The 21,137-nt window shown below is 38.8% G+C and overlaps 7 protein-coding genes and 1 pseudogene across 15 annotated transcripts; 7 read left to right on the top strand and 1 right to left on the bottom strand.

Annotated features, from left to right (window-relative positions):
- Nucleotides 1–64: 64 nt before the first annotated feature.
- On the top strand, nucleotides 65–2,263 carry LOC147942900 (uncharacterized). The gene is made up of 5 exons (XM_087453647.1): nucleotides 65–598; nucleotides 712–870; nucleotides 1,511–1,592; nucleotides 1,681–1,879; nucleotides 2,026–2,263. The coding sequence occupies exons 1-4, from the start codon at nucleotides 134–136 to the stop codon at nucleotides 1,830–1,832; spliced, it is 858 nt and encodes a 285-aa protein (XP_087309773.1). The 5' UTR covers nucleotides 65–133; the 3' UTR covers nucleotides 1,833–1,879; nucleotides 2,026–2,263.
- Nucleotides 2,264–2,391: 128 nt separating this feature from the next.
- Nucleotides 2,392–5,864, top strand: LOC104792131 (rhomboid-like protein 15). 5 transcript variants are annotated; one of them, XM_010518187.3, is made up of 13 exons: nucleotides 2,392–2,650; nucleotides 3,125–3,290; nucleotides 3,429–3,732; nucleotides 3,992–4,024; nucleotides 4,114–4,205; nucleotides 4,294–4,367; nucleotides 4,577–4,671; nucleotides 4,748–4,817; nucleotides 4,900–5,069; nucleotides 5,144–5,186; nucleotides 5,277–5,336; nucleotides 5,417–5,491; nucleotides 5,583–5,864. In XM_010518187.3, the coding sequence occupies exons 1-13, from the start codon at nucleotides 2,627–2,629 to the stop codon at nucleotides 5,586–5,588; spliced, it is 1,212 nt and encodes a 403-aa protein (XP_010516489.1). In that variant the 5' UTR covers nucleotides 2,392–2,626; the 3' UTR covers nucleotides 5,589–5,864. The 5 variants fall into 5 exon arrangements, 3 of the variants coding, with proteins under 3 accessions (XP_010516489.1, XP_010516488.1, XP_087309772.1); XR_015559334.1 differs by having other exon boundaries at nucleotides 2,463–2,650; nucleotides 5,148–5,186; XR_015559335.1 differs by having other exon boundaries at nucleotides 2,463–2,650; nucleotides 5,148–5,186; nucleotides 5,271–5,336.
- Nucleotides 5,836–6,929, bottom strand: LOC104792132 (uncharacterized). 2 transcript variants are annotated; one of them, XM_010518191.3, is made up of 4 exons: nucleotides 6,580–6,929; nucleotides 6,367–6,455; nucleotides 6,153–6,271; nucleotides 5,836–6,059 (listed from the first exon to the last, which is right to left on the bottom strand). In XM_010518191.3, exons 1-4 carry the CDS (start codon nucleotides 6,833–6,835, stop codon nucleotides 5,942–5,944), a joined length of 582 nt encoding a protein of 193 aa, XP_010516493.1. In that variant the 5' UTR covers nucleotides 6,836–6,929; the 3' UTR covers nucleotides 5,836–5,941. The 2 variants fall into 2 exon arrangements, with proteins under 2 accessions (XP_010516493.1, XP_010516491.1); XM_010518189.3 differs by having other exon boundaries at nucleotides 6,367–6,476; nucleotides 6,580–6,927.
- Nucleotides 6,930–7,374: 445 nt separating this feature from the next.
- On the top strand, nucleotides 7,375–9,747 carry LOC104699214 (MATH domain and coiled-coil domain-containing protein At3g58440-like). Its single transcript, XM_019246393.2, has 4 exons — nucleotides 7,375–7,601; nucleotides 7,700–7,863; nucleotides 8,056–9,038; nucleotides 9,176–9,747. The coding sequence occupies exons 1-4, from the start codon at nucleotides 7,483–7,485 to the stop codon at nucleotides 9,578–9,580; spliced, it is 1,671 nt and encodes a 556-aa protein (XP_019101938.2). The 5' UTR covers nucleotides 7,375–7,482; the 3' UTR covers nucleotides 9,581–9,747.
- Nucleotides 9,748–10,045: 298 nt separating this feature from the next.
- LOC109133498 (MATH domain and coiled-coil domain-containing protein At3g58440-like) lies at nucleotides 10,046–12,448 on the top strand. 3 transcript variants are annotated; one of them, XM_087453645.1, is made up of 5 exons: nucleotides 10,046–10,360; nucleotides 10,464–10,625; nucleotides 10,912–11,708; nucleotides 11,810–12,248; nucleotides 12,411–12,448. In XM_087453645.1, exons 3-4 carry the CDS (start codon nucleotides 11,004–11,006, stop codon nucleotides 12,218–12,220), a joined length of 1,116 nt encoding a protein of 371 aa, XP_087309771.1. In that variant the 5' UTR covers nucleotides 10,046–10,360; nucleotides 10,464–10,625; nucleotides 10,912–11,003; the 3' UTR covers nucleotides 12,221–12,248; nucleotides 12,411–12,448. The 3 variants fall into 3 exon arrangements, with proteins under 3 accessions (XP_087309771.1, XP_087309770.1, XP_087309769.1); XM_087453644.1 differs by having other exon boundaries at nucleotides 10,124–10,360; nucleotides 10,468–10,625; nucleotides 11,813–12,248; XM_087453643.1 differs by having other exon boundaries at nucleotides 10,127–10,360; nucleotides 10,468–10,625.
- A 153-nt stretch (nucleotides 12,449–12,601) lies between these two features.
- LOC104792128 (MATH domain and coiled-coil domain-containing protein At3g58340-like) lies at nucleotides 12,602–15,375 on the top strand. Its single transcript, XM_010518182.3, has 7 exons — nucleotides 12,602–12,994; nucleotides 13,097–13,260; nucleotides 13,515–13,768; nucleotides 13,934–14,058; nucleotides 14,152–14,291; nucleotides 14,533–14,726; nucleotides 14,867–15,375. Exons 1-7 carry the CDS (start codon nucleotides 12,885–12,887, stop codon nucleotides 15,248–15,250), a joined length of 1,371 nt encoding a protein of 456 aa, XP_010516484.1. The 5' UTR covers nucleotides 12,602–12,884; the 3' UTR covers nucleotides 15,251–15,375.
- A 533-nt stretch (nucleotides 15,376–15,908) lies between these two features.
- On the top strand, nucleotides 15,909–17,264 carry LOC104699212 (MATH domain and coiled-coil domain-containing protein At3g58410-like; annotated as a pseudogene).
- Nucleotides 17,265–17,865: 601 nt separating this feature from the next.
- On the top strand, nucleotides 17,866–21,019 carry LOC104792127 (uncharacterized). 2 transcript variants are annotated; one of them, XM_010518181.3, is made up of 3 exons: nucleotides 17,866–19,057; nucleotides 19,786–19,831; nucleotides 20,155–21,019. In XM_010518181.3, the coding sequence occupies exon 3, from the start codon at nucleotides 20,188–20,190 to the stop codon at nucleotides 20,779–20,781; it is 594 nt and encodes a 197-aa protein (XP_010516483.1). In that variant the 5' UTR covers nucleotides 17,866–19,057; nucleotides 19,786–19,831; nucleotides 20,155–20,187; the 3' UTR covers nucleotides 20,782–21,019. The 2 variants fall into 2 exon arrangements, with proteins under 2 accessions (XP_010516483.1, XP_010516482.1); XM_010518180.3 differs by having other exon boundaries at nucleotides 19,706–19,831.
- The last annotated feature ends 118 nt before the right edge of the window (nucleotides 21,020–21,137 follow it).

Genomic DNA, 21,137 nt, shown 5'->3' with positions numbered 1-21,137 from the left:
AAGGTGTAAAAAACAAGAAAAAGAAATAAATATATCAATCAATAAAGAAAATACTAATAGTGATAACCATTTTCAATATCAATTAAAAGGTTCATGTCTATCATAGAAAACTTTCAAAAGTTGGTGACCTTTTATGAAATTTCTCTATAAACGCAAGCCGAATCGAAAAGCCCTAAATCCCTTAAACATTCAACTGGCCGTGTCCGTTAAGCTCTCTCCTTCCCGATACACCGAAGCTCCAATGGAAAAAGAAGATGAGCTCCAGAGGCTACACGGCCACGTTTCTTCAGCTCCACGAGATAGAGATGTAGAGGATGACGATTCGCTAGTGTTGAGCTCTCAAGCATTGGCGGCGCTCCAAGAATTTCTAGCCGACCAGAACAAGCCTGTCGCGAGCACGCCGCCGACGTCTTCCGTCGCCGGAGGAGATGAATCCGATAAAGTGGAGCTGGTTGCAGAGGATTGGAGACTCAGCCAATTCTGGTACGAACCTGAAACCGCTGAGACTGTAGCTGAGGAAGTGGTCACTCTCTCTCAAAGATTCTCAGGCTGCAGAGTCGCTTGCATTGCTTGCCCTACTCTCTACGTTTATCTCAAGGTACTACTTTTGTTTAAGTGCCCCTTGATTTGTATCGAATCCGTTTTGCTAAAAATCGATACTTTTGTTGTTGTTGCTGATGCTAAGTTTCTTCTGTGTTTGTGATGAGTCAGAAAAGGGATCCGAGTCTCCATGTGCAATTGCTGGAGTACGATATGAGATTCGAGAGGTATGGAAGTGAGTTCACGTTTTATGATTACAACGAACCTGAAGATCTACCACTTCAGCTGAAGCATTGCTTCCATATAATCGTTGCAGATCCTCCCTACTTGGTAAATTTTATTTAAAAGTTCTTTGCTTTCTCCGGTGCACTTATCTCATGGTAATCTGGAATTTTTATAGCCTGCCACTTGATAAGATAGGAATAGAGTCTAGTATTGTATTAAGATGCATATAAATACAGGTCTCTCAAATTATCTATCGTGGAGTTCGATAGTAGAAAGTTCTAAATCAGAACAAGATGAAAGTATAAGTGTAAGCTCTTGCTAAACTCCTACAACTGGAGGTTTATCAGTTAGTTACGGTCATGGCTTCTAAGATAGGGTTAGAGACTAGTATGTAAGATGCATATAAATCCGTAAATACAATACCATCTAGTGGCCTCTCAAATCTGCTATCGTGTAGTTTGTTAGTAGAAAGTTCAACATCAGAACAAGATGAAAGTTAAAGTGTAAGCCTTTGCTAAACTCCTACAATTGGAGTTTTATCAGTTAGTTATGGACCTTATGGTCATGGCTTAATTCTCGCTTCTTTAAGATGAATACGTCGTGCTTCTATGCTGCGTTTTGGTTATCATCCACAATATTTCTCAGATAGAGTATTTGTGACTTGTGAGGACCACATTAGCATAAAATGTATTTGAGTACCTTCTAGGTAGTGATTTAACGATCTTGATTCGTTCCTGCTTGGCAGAGTAGGGAATGCCTGGAAAGAGTTAGTCAAACAATTTCGTTCCTTGCAAGCCCGGTAGATTCATTGTTGCTTCTTCTCACAGGTACCAGGACGACTTCTGTTTTTTTCAAGTCAAATTCATTGGATTTTATGATTTATCAATAACTGGGCGATATATTCACGTGTTGCAGGAGAAGTGCAAAGAGAACATGCAGCTGAGCTATTGAGTGTTCGTCCTTGTGTGTTTAAGCCTCATCACTCTAGCAAACTTGGAAACGAGTTTCGACTGTTTATAAGTTATGATCCAGGTACCAGATTAGGAGGCTTGGAAGAGGACAGCTAGTTGTGAGTTGTGCATCTTTTCATCAAAGCATCTATGTCTACTTGCTTGTAAGTTGCTTCTCTAAAGTCTTTTAACTGTTCTTGAGTAAACCAGTAATTGTTCTTCTTATCCTTCTGTAAGAGACTCAAAGCCATCTCACGTGCTCATGTCTTCCCCTTTTGCTGTTAAATTCTTGTCCCTTAACCAATCTCAGGTTTCCGGCATATCAAGCCCTCCATCCTCTAGCAGGGGACGAAGGTTGGTGGCAGGGAAAGCTCATGTGTGGTGCCTCTTCCCTCTCGTCCTATCTCTCAGCTCTCTGATCTTGGATAATTTTTCGTCAATGTTCTCTTGGTGACCTCACAGTGTTGAATTGTTCTCTTTTTTGTATCTTGCTGCAACCGCAGATCTCAAGTCTGTTGATCAATCGAAAAGTTTTGAATTTTGATATACTTTACATTATCAATTCTCGACATATACCAAAATGAATTACTGCTTCATGAAATCAACATTGACATACGGAATTGTAGCTCATCAGTCATCACAAACAAATTCACAACAACTGGATCAAAGTTCTTTCAGCCAAAAAAAAAAAAAAAAAAAAAAAGTAAAATAAAATAAAACGTGGTCCGACCCGGTTCGCCAAACTTTACCAGAACCGGGGGAAGAAGTTAATAAGATCTCGAAAAGAGTCTTTACGGTGGGAGAGAAACGACGACGAGAGTACTTTACTTCCTCTCTCCCATATGGGTCATTGAAATTCAAATACACGCAACGCAAGCATCAGAGAAGAAGACTAATTCGCGACTTCGATAATGAGGCCAAACATTGTTACCGAGGTGAGAGATCTGTTCAATTTGTTCCGTTCTGCTTGCTTATTCTCTCTTGATCTCAATCAATCAGAAATTGCTGAGGTCTTCACTTAAATTTGATTACCGAGAAACCCCTAGTGAGAACGAGCTATGGCTGATAGCATAAATCAGTAATAAGTGTCTCCCAATTCAATTAGTTAACAAATTAGTAGTTCAATTCGACATAGCTTCACTTTCATGGCCAGTCGTTAGTTGTAGAAACGCTCTCTTCGTATAATATATACCAGCCTCTGAGTTCTTCTAGTTATAAAACTGTGACCTCCTTTTGAAGATTTCTGAACTGAATCAAAAGGCTAAATATATTTTATGTTACTAGGTAATCAGGTTTTCTATGTCTGGCCAAGTGGATAGATATTGGCACAATGTTTAGTTATAAAACCAATCAAAGGTCTTGTATCAGGTTGTTTGTGATTAGTTATGGATTTTCTTGTTTTCTCATAGGCTGGGGTTCAGACTAGATTTAATCAATGGTGGAATGCCATACCGTTTCTCACGTCCTCGGTGGTGGTAGTTTGTGGGATCATTTACCTGATTTGCCTCTTAACTGGATATGACTCTTTCTATGAAGTATGCTTCTTACCCTCTGCGATTATCTCACGGTTCCAAGGTAATGTTCTCATATTATTGAGGGCTGCATTTCATTTTCATGTAGCTTTGCTAATTTCATGTTATTAATAATGAGATGCCTGAATGTCTTTGATTAATTTTTCTCTTGTTCATCCTATTCCTGTCATCTGTTGTGCAGTTTATAGGTTCTATACAGCCATTATTTTCCATGGATCACTGCTTCATGTCCTGTTCAACATGATGGCATTGGTTCCTATGGGCTCCGAGCTTGAGAGAATCATGGGATCAGTCCGTTTGCTCTACCTGACATTTTTGCTGGCAACGACCAATGCTATATTGCATCTTCTTATAGCATCCTTAGCAGGATATAATCCCTTCTATCAGTATGATCATCTTATGAATGAATGCGCTATTGGATTTTCTGGAATCTTGTTTTCTATGATTGTTATAGAGACAAGCCTCAGTGGAGTTACCTCTAGGAGGTAAGAATTTTCAATGGCTACTTGAATAATTTGGTTTACTCTGGAAGATTAAAGTGCAAGTAAATATGAGCTTCCCCTCTTGTCGTTAGAAACATAGTCTTCAAATTTGTGAATGCTACACATGCATGTGAAAGTGCCTTCTGCAAATAGATTTGTAAGATTTGCGTGTAACATCTTCTGAGTGTGGGCTGTTTTGCTAATCCTTTGTATTCACGAGACTATCTCACATATCTTCATTTGCTACTTTCTTCCTGTGCAGTGTGTTTGGTCTCTTCAACGTGCCAGCTAAACTGTAAGCTCATTGTCTTGCTTGTTGGCATCTTAGTGTCCACCTGCCTTTCTTGTTGCTCATATGAGGTAAAAATTTGTATCCATGCGTAGGTATCCGTGGATCTTATTAGTAGTATTCCAGCTTCTCATGACAAATGTTTCACTGCTTGGGCACTTATGCGGCATCCTGTCTGGATTTTCATGTATGACTTTTGACCTGTCTCATTGCCATCTGCTTTCTAAACCTGCAATTTCATGGCCAGCTAATTTGTTAGTCGCTTTGGATTTCAGATTCATATGGCCTCTTCAATTTCTTGATGCCTGGATCTTCATTTTTTACCACCATTGAGTCAGCCTCCTGGATGGTAAGTACTTCAGAAGATCTGGCTTCTTGATATTTCCTTTCCTCTGTTAATATCGAGAAGTCATCAAGATCCAAAAGTTGTACTGCTTTAGGTTCAGCTACTTACTACAAAGATAATAGTCAACCACTTACTAGTTTTGCTATATTTTGATATGAGGCTGTGAGTGGTGCATTAATCATAGCTCATCCAGATTCTATGTCCTTTTCCAGTCTAGCTTTATAAGGCGGCCCAAGTTCATCATGTGTACTGGTGGGAATCCTTCCAACTACATTCCCACTTACTCTGTACAAAACACAACATCCAGGTGTGATTTCCTAAGAACATATCAAAGACTGAACTATTTTCCTAGATAACATCCAAATGACATATTCCTCGAACAGTGGCTTCTCTACAGGAAATGCTTGGAGATCCTTGTCTTCATGGTTGCCACAGAGGGAAGCATCGAATCAGGTATGGTCCATGCTAATCTTCTCAGTTTCTTTCCTTTTCTTAGTGGATGTGTTCACAACAAACCATACTACTTTACATGCAGTCTTCTGAGGACAGTAGATTTCCGGGAAGAGGTAGAACTCTTAGCACTGCCCGTGATCCAACTGCTCCAACTGGAGAAACAGACCCAAACCTTCACGCTAGACTGCTGGAAGATAGCAGCTCCCCAGACCGCCTTTCTGATGCAACTATCACCACCACGGCAGAGCCAAGGTATTAATGTCTACATAATCAGCTTGATATGCACCTTCTTTCAACCTCAACTTCTTACCTCACTGTGTGTGCAGACAGGTGCCAATAGCTAATACAGCAGTCCTGCCCCAATCCCAGGTTAGTTCCTTCTCTTACATATTTTGCCTAACATCCAAACCCTTGTTAGGCTTCTAGAGGCATTTCTCTCATTGAGCTGTTAAGGCACAGGGACGTGTTGCTGCTCCAGAAGAACAAATCCAGAAACTCGTCGCCATGGGCTTCGATAGGGTACGTTTCCTGATTCATACCAACCTTAACAAAAAAACAATAGTGAAAAGATATCTTAAGAGTCTCTGGGTTTGCTTCAGACACAAGTGGAAGTGGCGCTTGCTGCTGCCGACGATGATCTCACTGTAGCAGTGGAGATCCTAATGAGCCAACAGGTATAATCTTGCACGAACGAGAATTCTATGTTTTAATACCTTTCTGGTTTGGTCACTACTAACAAAGAAGTCATTGTGATCTAACTTGCAGGCTTAACAAAACCAACGTGCAAAGTAGTAGACCTGCGTGTATTGTAAACTTTTGCTTCTCAGTCCGTCTTTTACTTGCATTTAGAAACTGTATAGCGTCTGTTTTCGTCTATTTAAGGAGGTTGCTTCTTTAACCAGACGATTAAACTGGTTAGCCGGTTTAGAATCTATACACACAGAGAGTTGGTTTATTTCTTTCTTTTTTTGTTGCAAATTTCTTACCTATTTTCAGAAAACGTTTCCAAGAACCAAAGTACACCGTATAAAGTTCGATTATTGTTCATTGGCACACTTTTTTTGTTCTCTACGAACAAGTACAAACGATATGAAATAGAAGTGATCATAACATGGTTTCCTTCCTCACTTGATCTTGTGTTCCTTCGTGCTGCTAGTTGAAGTCTCTCTAGGCGGTCGCACAATGAGAATTGGACGTTTCGCATGTTGGGCACAGTAGTCACTTACACTCCCTAAAAACGCCCTGCATATCCCGAACACCACAAATTGGTGAGGTCACACCCTGAAATGTTTGTTTTTTTGTTTTGTTTAGACCTTAAGACCTAATGGAAGTAACCTTTTGATCATGCCGAGTCCACGGCTACCAAGCACAAGGAGATCAACGTGGGTTTGCTCGACAGCTTGGCATATCATCTCCTTAGGATCTCCTTCCAATATCATAGTCTCTGTCTTCACCTACAACATATATACACAAAAAATAAAAACTCAAAAGCGAGATAGAAGACAATTCTAGGACGATTTTCACACATATGTGTATACACATAGCGCACCATTTTGCCTCTGCATATCTCCAACGCCCGTGTGAATAAGTTGGTCGTACTCTCTTCTCTTGCTTTTCTCACTTGTTCGGGCACTGAATCTGTGGCATACACCGCCGAAGCTAAGAATTTTCAAACTCTCTCAATATTGTATATAATAATTTCCCTTATAGTAGAGGCATAGAGAATAAACGAAAAGATAAGAAAGAAGCGTTGAATCTTCACCAGTTCCACCAGAAGGGTAGATATATTGAAGGTACGTTGGATGAACATGAACCAACGTAAGTAAACCGCCTTCTTGACCAGTTTCCGGTTCGGCGCTAATAACATCTCTGAGATGTTCCACTACCCATTGCAACGCATCGAAGCTGTTCTTGCTCTCATCAATTGCAACCATCACTTTCAACTTTTTCTTGTGCTTTTCAACAGATGACTCAGCTGCAGTCTCGTCTACACCACTCGCATCAACGTAAGTCTCCATTTTTTGTTTTCTTCTGTAAGTATTTTTTGGTGTCTTATTCGGGTTTTAATTTAGCCAACTATACTTTGATATGCATGTACATATAACTTATCATATCTTATGTACGAAATGCTGGTATATAAATACTGAGTAGGTGGTAGATGGAGAGTGTTAACAGATGTTTATGATGGATTTTGGGTCGACACATCACATGTCAATGACACGTATCTTGCTTCTAACGTAGACAACTGTTTATTCACATTGGAGGGATCGGAGGCTTTAAAGCTTTGAAGCTAAACGCTAAAATATACACTTTTGATTAATTGATTAAGCATCAAGTTTGGTTTAATTACCATGTCCATAACGAACTTATTTTTTTTTTATTAGATCGTAGTTCGGTTTAGTTTGATTCAATATCATTTTGGTTCGATTACAGTATTGAGAGAAAAAAGCCTGAACCCGACTAATTTCGGTTTGAGTCAAAATAGGGCCCATTAAAGATATGGTTTGGTTGATCTCGAGTCATATATATATGGAATGGTGAAAGCTTTCAATATTTTATGTCCTTAAACTGCAAACCCTATACCACAACTGGATTTGTAAGCACATTATACTTGGGAGGGAATTAGGGTTTTTATTACTTTTCTTGCTCTGGCGATAACTTTTTGATGATGGTATCAAGTTCGAAGATGCAAGAGACATTCACTTGGAACTTGGAAAAATTCTCATCTTTGCAAGATGAAGAGTACCGCTACTCTCCCCCCTTCACGGTCGCCGGCTGCAATTGGTAAAACCGATAAACGATATATATATATATATATATATATTTTGTGGAATAATCTTTGATTCTAAGATATGTGTGTGTGTGACTTTGCTTTGGAACAGGCGTCTTCTTGCTTACCCCAGAGGAGTTATGAATGATCGTTCTTATGGATACTTTTCCGTGTATCTTTATCTTGCGCCTGGATCTTTGCCACAAGGATGGAGAAGAGAAGTCAAGTATCGCATCACTCTTGTCAATGTTAACCCTCAATGCAACAAAGTATTAGGTAAAACTGCAGATAGTGTTTTCCGCTATGCGTGATGATGATTCCTTCTTTCTCTTTTTGATTTCTCGAAACTATGAGTTCTGCTTGTGATCCTTATCCTCTTATCTCAGTTTTATGTAGCATGTCTTCTCTCTATATGTATGTATGTAGAATCTCTCTAAATATATTTCTGTTTCTTGGAAATAATGACAGGAGGGCAATGCATTCTCGATGCAAAGGTTTATATCAGCGGTTTTGAAGAGTTCTTGCACCTTGACCAACTTCGTAATAAATGGGAAGGTTTTTTGGTGAATGACAGGCTCACTATCATCGCTGAAGTAGACGTTCTACCAGTCAATGTTGTACCTCTAATGAGCGAACCTTTGAAGAAAGTTCTGATTGCATCGTCTCTGAGTTCCAAAGAAGCTTCTGTCAAGGGGGACTCTCCTTGTCATGATCAAGTGGCGGCGCAAGAAACTACTGATAATGCTGCATCTCAAGACAAGTTAGATAATAATGATGATGATGCCTCCGAAGATGGTACTGATGAAGATTATGTTCCTAACGGATCCGAAGAGAGTTCAGATGATGATTCTGATTATAATGATGATGATGACTCATCTGAAGAGAGTTCGGATGATGATGATGATGATGATGATGACGACGCATCTCAAGAGAGTTTGGATGATGATGATGATGATGATGAAGCATCCCAAGATGATGGAGATGATGATGATGCATCCCAAGAGGATAAAGATGATGATGAATCCCAAAAGGATAAAGATGATGATGCTTCCTCTCCTGTTGTTAATGATGATGGAGGTAGTGGCATTAGTCCTTTGAACCAATCGAATGCCTTAGAGGATCTCTCTCATAAGGAAGAAAATCATGGTTGTACTACTGTGGTGGCCGTGGCTGAGACTGATCAGGTTTCCAACGGGCTGGATGATGATGCACTTAATGAAGATGTTGATAATGAGGCTTCATCTCTCGTTTTGAATGATAATGCTAGAACCGAAAGTACTATAGACCAAGTGTTGTCCTTGGAGGATGCCTCTCAGACAATGAAAACTAGTGTTAGGGGTCCTAGAACCTTGGTAGCTGTTGTTACGGAGACTTGTGATAATGTGCTTATGGAGATTCAACCAGTAAAGGAAACAATGGACATCAATGGTTTTGAGGTTGTTTCTTCCAAGGTAAGAACGTGATACATCTTCTATTGTTGTTATGAATCTGTTTTATATGGTATAGAGTATGTTATGTATGTTTCCGAACCCCCAAAGATTGCTCTCTTTCTCATATATATGTTTTGTGCATCTGTTTTCACTCGCAGGTGGAATCTGTGAGACGTATATTCGAAAGACACCCAGACATTGCAGTGGAGTTTAGAGCAAAGAACCAGCATCTGAGGAACGCGTGCATGAACTTCCTGCTCAGCTTAATCGAGACGATGTGCCAGTCACTTGAGGAGCTCTCGAATGAAGATCTTGTGGAATCAGACATTGCTTTAACATACTTGAGAGATGCAGGGTTTGAGGTGGATTGGTTGGAGAAGAAGCTGGACCAACTAAAGGAAAAGAAGGAGGAAGAGCAGTCTGGTTTGGCTAGGCTCCATGAAATAGAGGAAAATCTAATGATTTTGGAGAAAAAGTGGGCAGAGCTAGATGCTCTTGCGGACAAGGAGAAGAAAGAGTTGAAGGCCACTAGAAGTGCTCTGTCTTTTGATGATCTTGTTTGATGGCTTGAGTTGTTTAGGCGTTTTGGTGTTCTGATATCTTATTTTCTCCTCCTTTGGTTTGTTCAATTGAACTTATATAGCTAGAGATGGTCTTAGGCATTTAATTTGGTGTTCTGATATCTTATTTTCTCCATTGGTTCAACTCAGTTATTGACACAAACTGAATCACTTGCTCTTGTGTTCCTTACTTAGTTCGTTTGTGCTAGTAGTTGAGGGAAGTTAATTGGCTTTTGAATATTCGACACGTATTCATGGTTTACCAATCCGAACTTAGTTTGGGTGGGTAAATCGTGGTTCGGTTTTGTTTGATTGAATTTTACTTTGGTTCAGATTTAAAGATTGGTCGAGTAATTTCAAATTTGAAGGCAAAAATAAAAAAAACAACTGATGGTCGGTCACAAAATACAAGAACCGATTTAATTTCGATAAATCGGCTTAAATTTGTTTGAATTCGATTAATAATACATGGTTTGGTTTGGTTAATCTCGGTTTGAGCTAGCCGGTCATAATCATCATCTTCCACTCTCTCTTTCCTTAAACCCTATCAGGCTCGATTTGGAATCACAGTGTTTTGTGATTCGTGTGTTGTTGATTTACGAACTTCAGCATCCGAATCAGTGTTTAGGGCATTATTAATTTGTGTTCATTTCGTTGCTCTACCGATAACTTTATCAGCATGAGTGAGCTAATGGAGAAGAAATTTACCTGGGTTTCGAGAAAATTAACAACTGTGGTTAATAAGTGTTACTCTCACTCCTTCAAGCTCGCCGGCTGCGATTGGTAAATAAAGTAACAATTTTTCGTCCCTTTTGTGGATTTTGATTTGTTTTTGTTTTCATGGATTTTTTTTTTTTTTTTTTTTTTTTTGAATTTGTATATATAGACAGGCGTCTTCTTGCTTCTCCCGGGGGATATAACAACAGTTACTTGTCCTTGTATCTGGAACTTGATGATCCTGCTTCTTTGCCATCAGGATGGAGAAGAGATGTGAAATTGCGCCTCACTCTTGTCAATAAGGGTTGGCGTAGATCCAACAAAGCATTAGGTGATTGTTTTCTTATACTTTCATTGCTTTGTTTCCTGAAGATTGCAAGAGTCTTTGGTACATTTTGATTCTTATCTTCTTTTTTTTTTCAGAACTAGTAGGTTTTATCTAAGCTCTCTGAATCTCTCCTCTTGGTTTTTAATGCTTTATCATATATATGTGTGTTTTTGAGTTTATTTTTATGCAAAGTTTGATTTTTTTTTCCAAGTCTCTATATTCAGTTGCAGTATGGTTAGATCATTTGATGAGACCAAATTTTCTCCTTGTGCTTTTTTGGACATGACAGGAGGGCAATATAGTTTTGATGCAAAGGATAACAGTTGGGGGTTTGAAGAGTTCTTGCCCCTTGATAAACTTCTTGATCCATGTGAAAGATATATGGTGAGTGACAGACTCATTATACTCGCTGAAGTACAGGTTCTTCCGGCTGTTGTTGTACCAGAGGAACCTGTCAAGATTATTGAACCTCTGAGCAGTAAAGAAGGAAATCAAGTCTCTGACACATCGTTCAGCAGATCTCAGGGGCACTCTTCTTGCCAAGTGGCGGAAGCTTCTGAGAATGCATCTAAAGAGAATTTTGATGATGATGATGATGCATCTGAAGAGGGTATGGATGATGATGATGCATTTGATGAGGGTTCAGATGAAGATGATGCATCTGAAGAGGGTTCAGAAGATGATGATGATGATGCGTCATCTCCTGTTTCAGATGATGGAGGTATGGACATAAGTTCTTTGAGCCAATCAAATGCTTCGGAGGACGTTTCTCGTTCAGTGGGAAATTATGGTATAAGCTCTAACAGTGTGGCAGCTGAGACTGAGTTTTCCAACTGTGATAATGGTGATGCACCTAAAGAAGATGCCGATGATGATACTTCATCTTTTGTTTCAAAGGATAGTGCTAGAAACAGGAGTTCCCTAGACCAAGTTAAGTCCTTGGAGGATGCCTCTCAAACAGCAGAAAATGGTTGTAGGGGGCTTACCATGGCATCTGTTACTGGGACTTCTGATAATATGCTTACGGAGACTAGACCAGTAAAGGAAACAATGGACGTCAATGGGTTTGAGGTTTTCTCTTCCCAGGTAAGAGCTGGACTCATCTTCTGTTATTAGATAGAAATATCTAAAGTGAATAATAAATATGACAGTCTTGTTCCTAATATAGTTCGCTTTGTTCTTGCTAGCAGGTTGAATCGGTAAGCCATATCTTCAAAAGACACCCAGACATAGCTATAGGCTTCCGTCCAAAGAACCAACAGATCAGAAGAGCTTACATGGATGCACTCCTTAGCCTCATCAAGATGCTGTGCCAGTCACCAGAGAAGCTCTCAGAGGATGATCTGAGCAATGTTGATGACACACTTGTTGATTTGATTGATGCTGGCTTTAAGTTGGACTGGCTGAAGACAAAGCTAGATGAGGTCAATCAGAAAAAAAAGATGGAGCAGGGTAGTGGGGCCCGGATACAAACAATGGAGGAACAGTTGCAGAAGCTGAAGCGATTGTTCTTGGATCTTGAATCTCAGCTGCAGACGGAAAAAGTGGACGCTTTGGTTGCGAGAGCTCCTCTCTCGTTCAACGATGTTGTTTGCTGATTTGTTAGGATTAATGTGGCCTTGTTAGGTGACTCTTCGTTTTCTTTTATAATGCCTCAGAACAAGTCTCAAGTTCATATTCTTTAAGTCTTGTGTCGAATGGGACTGAGTAGTGAAATTAACCTGAAATGTAACTATTTCAAAACTTGTGAACAACTAAAATGTACGTCTGAGGATTTAAATTTTGCAGGATTTGGACCATAACTCCATTTTCTCTGCTTTTGGGGCTTCGACGTTTGCTTTTACTCTGCTACAAATGAATACAGGGGAGGATTCACTGGCAGGAGTGGAGGAGATAGAGACTATAATAGTTACTCTAGCCTCAGATCATATTTCCTAAGCGATATTATACTGTAAAAACTCCTTGGGAATCAATGGTAGAGAAAAGTTATTCTTGGGAATCAACAACAAAAGAAGAAAAAAGCGGCTTGTTTTCTTCCAATAAGGCCATTCCCACTCCCGTTTCTCCCTTCAAATTTCATAAATTCAATGATTTTTTTTTTTTTTTTACTCGACTTTGAAGGGTAGTAATCCTTTAACCATCCATCCTCTAAAATCTTTAACCTCTTTAGACTCTGTCCGTTTTATAAAGAGTGCTTTAAGTACAGTAAAAATTGTTATTGAGAGTGTTGATAATATGCCTTTTAGTCGACAGTGAACTTTGATGGGGAAGAAGAAAGTTAATCAGAAGGCCGTCTGGGTGATACAAAATGTCTCCTCTTTGCAATCTGAGGAAATTTTTACTGATCCATTTGTAATTGGTGGCTGCAAATGGTAAGAAGATAATGTATCTTTCACTGTTGATTTGGGGCATATAGGTTTATTTGATATCCTCCAGAGTTGTTCTGATTCTTAATTTGGTTTCCTTTCTGACAGGAAACTTCTAGCATCCTGTCTCAAGAAATATGACGTCGAATACCTGTCTCTTTCTCTGGGGCATGTTGCTGATTGTGAATCATTGACGTTTGAGTGGAGAAGAAAAGCCTATTTCTGCATTACAGTAGTAAACCAACTTTCGAAAAAACTCTCAGTATGGGAAGGTGATTCTTTCTATGGCTGATCACTACTTGATTCATTTTCTGTTTAATACCGAATCATTATCCGTGAGTCTTGTTATTATTTGTTGCTCTAACATTTGTCTACATTGGATCTCTAGGTAGTTTAGGTTAGCTCTAATATTTTGTGCTAAGCTTTGAACATTGAAGTTCCCATCCATTGGTGCATAGTTCTTGTTGTGCTTAAATCTGGTGTGTACATTAAGCAATGGTATCAAATCCATTTTGTGATGTTACAGAAACAAAGCATTGGTTTGATGGGATTCCTCCTCGCTACTATTGGGGTTTTACATCCATGATACCCCTTACTGAACTTCTCGCAGAGAACAGCGGGTTTGTGGTAAATGGAGAACTCATGATTGTAGCTGAAATAAAGGTCTTATCTGTTATTGGCGGATTAGATGTAACAGGGGAATCCGAAAAGGCATCCAAATTGCTGACCAAGACGAAAGAAAGCTTGGATGTCACTGCGTTTCAAATTCTTCCTTCACAGGTAGGCTTGGGCCGGATCCGGATATCCGGCCTTTTTTAGAATATCCGGATCCGGCTATCCTGGATATTACTTATATTATATGAATTTTGGACCTAGCTAGTTCTCTAAGTGCTAGTTCTCTAAGTGTTGAACTTAGGTTTGCTAAAGAGCGTATTTGTTTGCTAGGAAGAACCATTGATCACATCAATGGCGAAGCAAGTTGGAAAGGAGTTCGTGTGGGTGCTTCAAAACTTCTCCTTTAATTCTGACAAGTGTTATTCTGATCCGTTCGTGATCGGTGGCCTCCAATGGTATTCAGTAAAAAACTTTTCTTGCAAATATTTTTACGCCCTTGTCGGTTCTGGTGATTCATATTAATTTCTTTTGTGGTTTTTCTACGGTAGGCATCTTCTTGCTGAATGTGACCTTGTGTTTTTGTATCTGTCTCTGTGCATTGCTGATTGTCAATTATTGCCTTCTGAAGCTGTAAAAGTTCGATTAAAGATAGTAAATCAACTATCTGAAAACCTATCCATATTGAAAGGTCAGTGATTCAGTTTACTTCTTCCTCCAAGTCATCGCAAGTTATAGTATAACACATATACATTCACTTCAATGAAAATAGAATATTTGTTATGTGACTTGTTTTGGCCTGGAGTCATATGATGTTGCTCCAAGATGTTTGATTTTGATGGCAGAGTTTTCAAGTTTCTTGCCCAAAATTCATGGTTTTAGATTTGATATCTTCTCACTGGATGAAAATATTATCTCTGGCATGCTTACAGAGTCAGATCATTGCTTTGATGAGCAGTCTCCTTCCTGTGGTTATGCAATTCCCTCAGAGGTCCTTGCGAAAGACGGTGGTTTTTTGGTAAACGGAGAGCTAACGATTATTGCTGAGGTTCTGGGCACATCAGATGTTTTTGATGATTTCATTCCCCTGAAAAAGTTCAATGGGTTTCATGTTCATCCTTCACAGGTAGGAGAAGTTAAGATTATATCTCAAATCTGTATTCTTTATTTTTAATAAAATGTCAAACCTGAATACATGATGGTGTGATTTTGCTTTCCAAAAAACTTGTATGATAGGGTTTTGATATTCTTTTCTTTCACTTGCAGGTACAATCTGTGAGGCGTATATTTGAAAGACACCCTGACATGGCTGTACAAGTCCGTGCAAAGAACCAACATCTGAGGACTACATTTATGAATTTCCTTACCAGCTTAATCGAGACGCTGTGCCAGCCACTTCAGGAGCTCTCCAATGAAGATCTGGAGGAAGCAGACATTGCACTAAAATACTTGAAAGATGTGGGATTTAAGGTGGATTGGTTGGAGGGGAAGCTGAACAAAGTAAAAGAAAAGAAGGACAAAGAGCGGTCTTGCGAGGCCCGAGTGCAAGAACTGGAGGCACAGCTTCATGATTTGAAGCTCAAGTTCGAGATGGAGAAGGCAGAGTTGTCGGCCACCAGAACTCCTCTCTCCTTCGATGATGTTGTTTGATCATTCTTGTTTTAAGATAAAGAGTTTTTCTTAATGAACTCTTATGTATTTCCGAAGTTGTCACTTTGTGCGGAGAAAAGTCTTTTGCGGCTGATTTATCAATGTTTCAGCTACCAAATTTGTTAGATCTCGTTGCAGAATTCTCACATGGTATGAATCTTGATGACAAAGTAATCTTGAGACTGTGACTGAACCTATTAATTTTACGTAGACTCCTTTAACATAAATTGCCATTTCCATTATTTAATTCGTAGTTATGGCTAATTTATCCAAGGCTGTTCATATTCTCCATCCATAAGGCATTAATTGACTGGCTCCTGTAAAGAGATGAGAGTTCAGGAGTCATTCAAAGGCTTATTTTACTATCACAGAATGCTAAACCTTCTTAACTAGATAAGATCACGTATTGACAAAATCTCACAATATATATATTCTTGATTCTCTCAAAAGACAGAACTCCCTAGCCGACTTTCAATAAGCCTAGCTTCTTCTTTCTTCTTTTTTTGCCTCCGTTGCACTTCTGCAACAGTGACTTCAGATTTGTGTGTGTGTTGTGTGGGGTGATAATCATTCAAAGCGGTTTTTTTTTTTTTTTTTCTCTTTTTTCTTCAGGTCTTGTAGTTTAATTTGAGGAGTAAAGCTTTTAGTATATCGACCGATGGCAAAGCAAGTCACTAAGAGGTTCGCTTGGGTGATAAAGGACTTCTCCTCTTTGCAATGTGACAAGTGTTATTCTGTTCCAGTCATGATAGGTGACTGCAAATGGTAAGAACTAAGAACTAAGAAGAATAGAAGTTAATTTTTTCAAGCGTGTTTCTATCTATTTTTTAATTTAGATTTTGAATCTAATCATCCATGGCTTGTTTTCTTCAGGCGTCTTTGTGCCTTTCCCAAGGGAAGAAATGATAATTATTTGTGTCTATATCTTGATGTTGTTGATTTTGACGCATTGCCTTCTGGCTGGAGAAGATACGTGAAATTTCGGTTAACTATAGTAAAACAGGTTGTGGGAGAACACTCAGTGATTAAAGGTGATTCTTAAACTTCACTCTGCTGCTAACTAACTAATTGATTTCAAATTTCAGTGTTCCTTGTCAGATAGATTAAGTTGTGAACACTAATGTCTAAGTACTAGTAATTTTTTTTTTCTTTCTGGTTTAATGTTTATGTCAAGTAGTAGTACTTTGTTCGATCTTGGCTAACTATTTGGAACGAATTGCTAGAAACGCATGGCTGGTATGATCAGAAGCATTTGGGCTGGGGTTTTTCAGATATGCTTGACCTTACCAAACTCTATGATGAGAAGGAAAGGTTTCTGGTAAATGGAGAACTCATGATTGTTGCAGATGTAGAAGTTCTTCAAGTTATTGGCACATCAGAGGAACCTGAAGAGGCATACGAATCACTAACCAAGATGAAGAAGCTAGATGATGGTGCCAAGTTTAGTGATTCACTCAACCAAACTCAACAAGGGAAGGAAAGCATTGAGGCCAACGGGTTTCAAGTTCTGCCTTCACAGGTAAAAAAATCACTTAAGAATGGTGCAAACTTCACAAGAGGTTGCTCTCTCTGTTGTATCCTTACTTCCTTTATCTTTTTCACTCGCAGGTGGATTATGTGAGCCGTGTATTTGAAAGACATCCAGACATGGCAGTCGAATTCCGTGCAAAGAACCAACATCTGAGGAAAATATGCATGAATTTTCTGCTAGGCTTAATCGAGACACTGTGCCAGTCACTTGAGGAGCTCTCAAAATGAAGATATTGTTGAAGCAGACATTGCGCTGGCATATGTGAAAGATGCGGGGTTTAAGGTGGATTGGCTGGAGAAGCAGCTGGACCAAGTTAAAGAAAAGAAGGAGAAAGAACGGTATGAATTGGCACAGCTACAAGAAATGGAGGACGATTTACTGAAACTGAAGCAAAAATGTTCAGATCTTGATGCTCTAGTGGAGAAGAAGAAGGAAGAGTTGTCCGTTACCAGATCTCAGTTGTCATTCGATGATGTTGTTTGATCACTTCAGAGTTCTTATTATATGCTATTGGTGGTTTGGTATATCTTATTTCTCCGCTGGTTTCCTCTAATTGAACTTATGTTAATTTGTGACTGCTTTGGTCTTTTGAAATTTCGGCTACCAAATTTGTTGTTGTTCACTGAGTTTCTTCTTGACGGCAAACTAAATCACCTAGTGTTTTGTTACATTGATCTTGAAACGATCTTTAGGCTCTCTTGGAGTTCATTGACGAGGGTTTGAAATGAGCATCCCTTTATTACTGGATTTTGAATCGACACATCATCACTACAAATGTGTAATTACACACTGGAGGGAAACTGGTTTTTGGAATATTCAAAGTTAAAAAGACTGTTTTTTATTTATTTAGAATTGAGTTTGGTTCAAGTAGTGGTTTGGAATCGGAATTTATTGTGGTTCGGTTTAGCTTGATTCAGATCCTTTTAAATTTGTTTGATTTACTTCAAATCAAAATGTTAATAAAAAAAAAACACTGATCAACACTTCGGTTTAATTTGGTTTAATGAGAATTAGAATAAAGTTTGGTTTGGTTTGGTTTGGTTTACAAATATGACAGTGACAGTGTTCGTGTGTCACCGAGTTGGTTGGTTGGGTTGGGCATCCGAATCAGTTTTTAGGGTTATCTGATTTCGTGAACTGGCGATAACTTCTCTTCGGCGTGTTAATGGGTGAGCAAATGGCGAAGAGATACACATGGGTTTTGCTAAAGTTCTCTTCTTTGCAAGACGAGAGATGCTACTCAGGAGTCATGGTTACTTGTCCTTGCGAATCTTTGCCTTCAGGATGGAAAAGATAAGTTGAATTTAGCCTCACTCTTGTGAATTAGGGTTGGGGCAAATCAAGCCAAGTATTGGGTATCTGTTTTCATATACTCCGACTCTTTGCTTGGTTCTTTTTTGTTGACGATTGCAAGCAATTCTTGGGACAGTCAGCTTTTCGGTTACTTTTCTTAAATTTTGATTCCTCAGAGGTCAGAGCTATGAAAAGATTTGATCTTTGTGGTCATTAGCGCTTGTCGTATGACATTTGAGCCTTATAGTGTAGAATCTCTATATCTGTTTGAGTACATTTTTGTGCAAAGTTTGGATTTTTATTTGTTTATTGCTCTTTATGATTTAGATCACTTTGACATGATGCGGCAAATTTGTCTCCTTTTCTGTTTTTTGATGTAAAGAATTGGGGTTGTAAAAAGTTTGTGTCACTTACATGAGAAGGATGAAGGATTTCTAGTGAATAACAAACTTACTATCCTCGCTGAATTAGACGATCTTCCAGCTATTGTTTTACCAGCATAACCTGTGAAGATTACTGATCCTCTGAGCAGAAAAGGAGGAAATCAAGCTTTTGATGCATCTGTCAGTAAATCTCAGAGAGAATCCTCAAGTCAAGTGGTGCAAAAAAAATGAGATTGCAGTGGATTTCCAGAGAATGTAGACTATGATGTCTCTCAAAACAATCCTGGTGTCGATACAAGTCAAGAGGTTTTAAGTGATGATGATGGATCTGATCAAGAGGGTTCGTATCGGAATGATGATGATGATGGCGAGATCTGAAGAGGTGTCAGATGATGATGATGATGCATCTGAAGAGGGCTCAGCTGGTGATGATATACATCTGAAGAGGGTCCAAATGATGATGATGCTTCATCTCCCATTCTTCTAGAAATTGGTGATACAGGACGTACAAATGTGGCATCTTTCAATGATTTGCTCAAGGAAATTAAACAAGTAGAGGAAACCATGGATGTTAATGGTTTTCAGGTTTTTTCTTCACAGGTAAGAATGAATCCATCTTGTTTTTTCCTTTTTTTTATAGAATGAACTTGCCTGATCCTGATATGGAAACCTCAGCTGTTTAATACCCTGCGAATATATCCGATTTTGTTCAATTTTTAGTCTCGCACTCTTGTTCCAATATAGTTTGTTCTTGTCTTAGCATATCAAAGTGTTGTGATGTTGAGGTAATCATATGGAGTAAGGATATGATACTTGATAATATAAAGGTAGGGACTAGCGAGTATGAACAGAGGATGGTAATTGAAGAGTTGCAGTCAAGAGGTTTCCTTTTTTACCCCTCGTGTTCGCCAACTGGAAATAATCGATTACTACAAATTAATAGTAAGGTTTTTGGTGTACAATCTATGGGGCGTATGCTCATTAGTACTTCCATCATTTAAATACGTAATTATGACCGACTAGTCACGATGAGTCAAGGCTGTTCAAATTCTCTCCCCCTCTTTCGAGATTCATTATACTATATGTTCTTCATAATTTATCTCTTGCAGAATGCAGTAAGAAAAAATACTGAACACTCACTTTTTTTCTCTGTTTTTAATGCATCTTGTTGGTTTGATTCGCAAAGAATCATTAATTCTCTGTTTCATACTCTTCATGCACGTTCGCTTTAATTCGTAATTATGGCAGAGTATCAAGTCACGAGGGGAAAAGACTGTTCCCATTCTTCGAGACTCATGCATCTTCGTCATATATCTATACGTTTGCAGGTAGAGTTCTCTCAAAAGACTGAACTCCCTAGCCGACTCTGCAAGAGTAAGCATAGCTTCTTCTTTTTCTTTTTCTTTTTTTGCCACCGTTGTTCTTATGCAACACTGACTTCGGATCTGTGTGTGTGTTAATCATTCAAAGTGACTTTCTTTTTTACCGTTTTTAGAGTTGAGTATATTGTTGGAGGCATGCATCATAGGAATACTATTTTACACACTTTAATCATGCTTTTCTGAAGGACTAATCTTTATCAATTGAAGCTTCCTCTCTCTTTTTAACTGTTCTATCTCTGATCATTGTTGCTACTTATATTGTCCTAAAGCAAGTATTGATCCTCACTCTAGCTTCTTTTCTTCTTTCTCCTGCAGTTTGAGCTCAAGAGATTGATTCCTTTTGTCCAGATGGAGGACTGGAGTGATTACTATGATTTTTATGATGAGGGTTGGGATCTTGATTACCACAGCAGTGATGGCGGGGATTTCGATTATGTTCATGATACTTATGGAGAGGGCATAAGTGATTACTATTCATATGAACAAGATTGGGATTTTAATTTTACTTTTGCAGAAAACCTGAGTGATTGCTATGCAAATGAAGTGGATTCAGAGCATGATGATACTTCTGAAGAGGACACAATTGAAAGCTATGAATCTGAAGAAGACACAACTGAAAGCTACGAATCTGAAGAGGACACAAGTGAAAGCTATGAATCTGAAGAGGACACACGTGAAAGCTACGAATCTGAAGATCAGGACACAAGTGAAAGCTACGAATCTGATGAGGATTCTGATCATGATGATGATGCTCATGCAGACGGTTTAAGTGATTGCTATCCATATGAAGAGTGGGGTTATGAAGACACCAATGATTGCTATGGATATGAAGAGGATTCTGGTCATGATGATGATTGCTATTCTTATGAAAACTGGGATTATGACGGCAATTATTCAGAAGATTGCTACGGATATGAAGAGGATTGGGATCATGTTGAATAGGGTTACATGAAAAGCTAGCTTTAGCAACAGATGAAGTAGCTGGATTTGGATATTGAAGCCAAGCTACGTACAGAAGGAAATTAAAAGTGTACGTTCAAGTTTTCAGGGTTTTTGTGTTCAAGTTTTTTTGGCTTTTTATGATGTAAAAGGATGGTATATGTTGAAGTTGATGAGAGGAAGGGATATGTTGGGTTTTTCATTCATGTTTTATGATTAACCAGGATATTTCTATTCGAAACCCGTACTTTATCTTGGCCGAACACTAGACCATCCAAACCCAAGCTACCCTCAAACTTAGAGGACAAAACTTTTCAATGTTTTGAACCGATATTGCCTTACTACCTACCTACCACTAG

Source organism: Camelina sativa, chromosome 6 (assembly GCF_030686135.1).
Source record: "Camelina sativa cultivar CO46 ecotype springtype chromosome 6, ASM3068613v1".
Classification (NCBI taxonomy): Eukaryota; Viridiplantae; Streptophyta; class Magnoliopsida; order Brassicales; family Brassicaceae; genus Camelina; species Camelina sativa.
The sequence above is the reverse complement of the archived record's forward strand: the minus strand, read 5'-3'. Positions and strand labels throughout refer to the sequence as shown.